Here is a 4,742-nt window from a genome sequence, read left to right on the forward strand (position 1 = left end):
AGACATGTGCCTTCCAAACTCTTTTAAAGTAACCATTTGTGATCTAAAACAGTTTTTTCCTCATATTTTCTTCTTCTTCTTGAATAAGGTGTAATGCTGTAGCGTGATCACCACCTACTGGCCAAACTGAAACGCCCTCCAGGAGAAGCAGAACAATTGTTTGAGCTTCTCTGTTTGAGAATCCATAAAACACTGTATGCTACTAACAAACTTATTATAATTTCACTGATACATTTTATAGTATGTGAACTGTATCAGACTAAAACATATAATAGATTATCAATGTATTTCTAAAGTATAGGTCCATTTGATTCACAACTTGCCTCAGACAAATGGATCTGGGTGGATCGCAGGAATATATAAATCGATTCATCAATTAATTATTGACTGTATATAGAGAACTGGACAGAGCGAATGAGACAGCACTCATAGAAAATGACTTACGTCTGGTTTCAACCAAATTAAGTCAATTCAGTTTCCAATTTCCTGCGATATGTCCGTCGCCATGTTGAAACCAGATCTCCTCAGTAAGCCGTGACTGGTCTGTGTTGGTCTTCATCTACATTTCTATGGCAACCACTCTCTCCAATCAGTAGTGAGCATGTTAGAAAGTCACACCCCTTCCATATCCCGGACGAGCCCCCAAATATGTTACAGCCCCAATGGGCACACTAAGCTCAGTCTAGGGAGAAGACCATAACATATGAAACTGGACACCAAGATCATAAGGAAGACAGTTTATTGACAAGAAGGAAAAATAAACTGTGTCCTGTAAAGCAAATGAATGTGCTGGTTCCAACAGAAATAAAAAAAAAGAAATTGGAACCTTGGCCAAATATAAAACAAGTCGGGGAGACTACTGACCTAGCTCCCTGCTAAGGCTGCCTAACAAGGTCTAACTGACAAAAACAAACAAACAAAGCCCACAAATAAAGACTACCAAGGTCCAATACTAAAACTAAAATTACAAAACCCAGCAGTGTAAGACTATTCTATATGTAGACAATGGTCACACCCCTATTTCTTAACCTCAAAGAAGCTATATTTTAACCTAAACTGGTGATGTTAATTGTAAATTCTTCCCCCTCTGCAGAGTTCGCTGCCATGGTCAAGGGTTAAATGGACATAACCGACCAACATCTGACTTCACAACTCCAAAGGAACAACTCGAGCCGAAACATACTCTTCCTCTCTTCTTCGACTCTTCCCACTCACTCTCTCTCTCTCAACTTAATCAGCTGCACAACTTTTGTACACCAGACCCCCCCGCCCCACACACAGCACTCTTTCCCTCTCTCAGGCTGCCTTCACCCCAGCGCTCTCCACCATGAGTGTGCCTGCATAAGCGAATGACGTGGTTGTGTCTTTCTCTCTCTCACTCTGTTCTGTCGTCATTTTGCTGTATGAGTTTGTCTGCATGATGTGAGATCAGCGATGGTGCACTTTTGTGGGAAACGGACGGACGATGAGTAAACAATAAAGGGTCTTTTTCAATAAACCTCACTCTGATTCTCAGTTCTTGACTGTCAAAGACAAATGATCAAATGATATTTCTGAAAAATGAATGGTCAGGAGCTATAATCAGCCAATCACATGGCAACAACTTTAAGCTTTTAGGCATGAATGGTCAAGATGATCTCGACACTGAGGCTACAATTCACACAGACTCAACAAAACTGGTCAATAGAAAATTGGAAACGTCTCGTCTAATGCAACATTCGGGTGGAAGGGTCAGAATTTGGCATCAACAACATGAAAGCATGGATCCATCCTGCCTTGTATCAACAGTTCAGGCTTGTGGTGGTATTAGTTTGGGGAATATTTTCTTTGCACATTTAGTACCAATTGAGCATAGTTACAACACCACAGCCTACCTTAGTATTTTTGTTGAGCATCCCATGGACCGTACCATTTTATATTAGCTACTTTACCATTTTCTATTAGCTACTTCCAGCATGTCATAAGGCTGGAATCATCTCAGACTGGTTTCTTGAACGTGACGATGAGTTTACTAGACTTAAATTACCTCCACCAGATCTCAACCCAACAGAGCACCTTTGGGATGTGGTGGAACGGGATATTGACCGACAAATCTGCAGCAACTGTGTGATGCTGTCATGTCAATATGGACCAAACTCCCTAAGGAGTGTTTCCAGTACCTTGTTGAATCTATGCCACCAATCATTAAGTTCTGAAGGAAAAGGGGGTCCAACCTGGTACTAGCAGAAATTACGTAATATGAATATGTTAGAAAACGATGCAAACTCATTATGGTGTAATTACTCATAATCATGAGTAGACTTCTGTGCTGTGATGCATACATTATAGACACACACACATGTCACATTTAATATGATTATCAATGAGAATCAAATAAAATTTGATTTTTTTTGCTTGAAATGTCGTGGAAAGCAGTGAATTTACTTAATCTGACCTCTATTAACTTTATTCTTTTTATTGTATTTATGTATAAATAATCAAGTCTTTATAAGATCTAGCACAGATTATTTATCAAGAAAGAAAATAGTTAAAAGGCCCACTTATTAAAAAAAAACATTTTCTGTCTAAAAAGACATAAAAAATTGCTAAATTTAAACATAATTAATTGCATAGTTTATGTAAATAAATTGTGGAATACCACAGGTGTCATTTAAAAGAAAAACACATATTTCTATTGTGTAAAAAATGCATATATATTTCTCTATGAAATTATTTATATATATATATTTCTATATTTTTTTACTTTAAAAAATATGTACAAATAGTGTATATAACAATTCTTCCCCCCTTTATTCATAGAGGTTAGGGACCAGAGACGTATGCAAATGCCCAAATACATAAAATATATGTATAAATATGTATATTTTATAAGATTTTTATACTCAAAAAACTATATATATATATATATATAATGTATATTGATTTTTTTTAACCTAAAAATATATATACCTGTAATCTAGTCTTTCCCTTTTCACGGAGGATATGGACCAGAGACATATATGTCCTATTTGCATATATGCAAATACGCAAATATATAAATGATATGTGCGTATGGAAATACATATGAAAAATTTTTACACTCAAAAAACTTTATATAAATATATATACATACATATATAAAATATTTACTTAAAAATATATATACGTGTAGTGTTACCCCCCCTTCCTTATTCACGGGGATAGGGATCAGTGACATTTGCGAAAACGCGAATAAGTCAAATAAAAAACGCCCCTCTTACCCTCCGCAGGTGGGTTATATATATGTATATATATATATATTGAAATTCTTTTTCCTCAAAAATATATATACATGTAATGTAGTGTAATCTTCCCTTCCTTATTCACGGAGGATATGGACCAGAGACATTGGCGAAAAAGCGAATAAGTCGAATATATATATATATATATATATATATATATATATATATATATATATATATATATATGCAGTATATTGTATAAAATAATACCTCCTTATTCACCAGGATTAGGGACCAGAGACATTGTTGAATATGCAAATACCTCAAATAACTCGAATAGATATAACGCACAGCATGCCCTCACCCTTCGCGAGTGGTTTCTCCTTAAGGCTCTGATCCTCTACAGAGGCCTGGGAGTTTGAGAGTCCTTCGCAGTGTCTTAGGTGTTCTTAGCACTGGGCTTTTCTGGACTGAGATGTCTGAGGTCTTTCCAGGGATCTAGATGTGAGAACAGGGGTCCGTTGGAATGCTACTATCTAAGTATATATATATAATTACTTCAATCTAACTCTGATAACATATATCCATGTAGATAGACACTATATGTATGCAATATACAATGTATACAGTTTTCATGTACATGTGTGGTAAGAAAGCAGACACAAGGTGGCATTGCTGAGTCACGACCATTTAGTGGTACTGCAGTTGATTTAATTTGAAACTTATTTTAAGTGTGCTTGTTTTATTACAGCATAATTTATTTATCAAAATGCGTCATAAATATTTTTGGAATTCTAATTTGTGTTAAGCATGACAACCGTGGTTTACCAGTTCAGTATGAAAATAAATGTCCTTGAGATGATCACATTAAACAGGGGAAATATGTGACAAAATAGCAATATGGGGCGCCCATGTTAATCTATGGCATCGTTCACACCTCCATGCTGAACCGGAACTGATTCTGGTTGGAGGAGGGGTAGATCTGAACAGTTGGATCCACTGTGCACCTTCAGGATGAAACAGATATGTCAGTCTTTTTTATGTGTGTGCACTTTTATTAAACACATTCCGTGTGACAACAGAATTCAACAGCACTGGTGTGGATTTGTGTACTCCTGTGTCCCCAGATTTCCATGGGAGGTGAATTTCTGCAGCCGCTCTATCAGGGATGTCAAACTCTAGGCCTCGAGGGCTGGTGTCCTACATGTTTTCCAACCAGCCTCCCATTGAAGCTCATTACTGGCTAAACACACCTGATCCAGGTAATCATCAGCAGTCAAGGCTGGATTTCTGCAAAAACCGTCACAGGCATGTGAGGCCTGGAATTTTGCCCCCCGTGGTAGATGACCTAAATCAGGGTTGGCAATTCCAGATATCTTTCCAGATATCCTAGCCCAACACATGACTGAGATTACCTGCTTCAGGTGTGTCCAGCCAATTAGAACATGCCAGAGCAGAGGACGAATCTATTCACCACTGCTGTTCCCCTTCTCTGTGTGAAATTGAACACCAGAGACAGAAAAATTAAAGCAGCTGCTATTA

At 37.3% G+C, this 4,742-nt stretch overlaps 1 protein-coding gene across 1 annotated transcript in view; it reads left to right on the forward strand.

The window, feature by feature from the left end:
* Positions 1-1,503, forward strand: part of LOC112154591 (parvalbumin beta) — a 3,230-nt gene extending 1,727 nt beyond the window's left edge. The window contains exon 5 of the mRNA XM_024285661.2: positions 1,094-1,503. Within this exon, the coding sequence (XP_024141429.1) occupies positions 1,094-1,119 (26 nt within the window). The 3' untranslated portion in view covers positions 1,120-1,503. The remainder of the gene's footprint in view (positions 1-1,093) is intronic.
* Positions 1,504-4,742: the final 3,239 nt, after the last annotated feature.

The sequence above is a fragment of the Oryzias melastigma genome, linkage group LG19, assembly GCF_002922805.2.
Source record: "Oryzias melastigma strain HK-1 linkage group LG19, ASM292280v2, whole genome shotgun sequence".
NCBI classification, from domain to species: domain Eukaryota; kingdom Metazoa; phylum Chordata; class Actinopteri; order Beloniformes; family Adrianichthyidae; genus Oryzias; species Oryzias melastigma.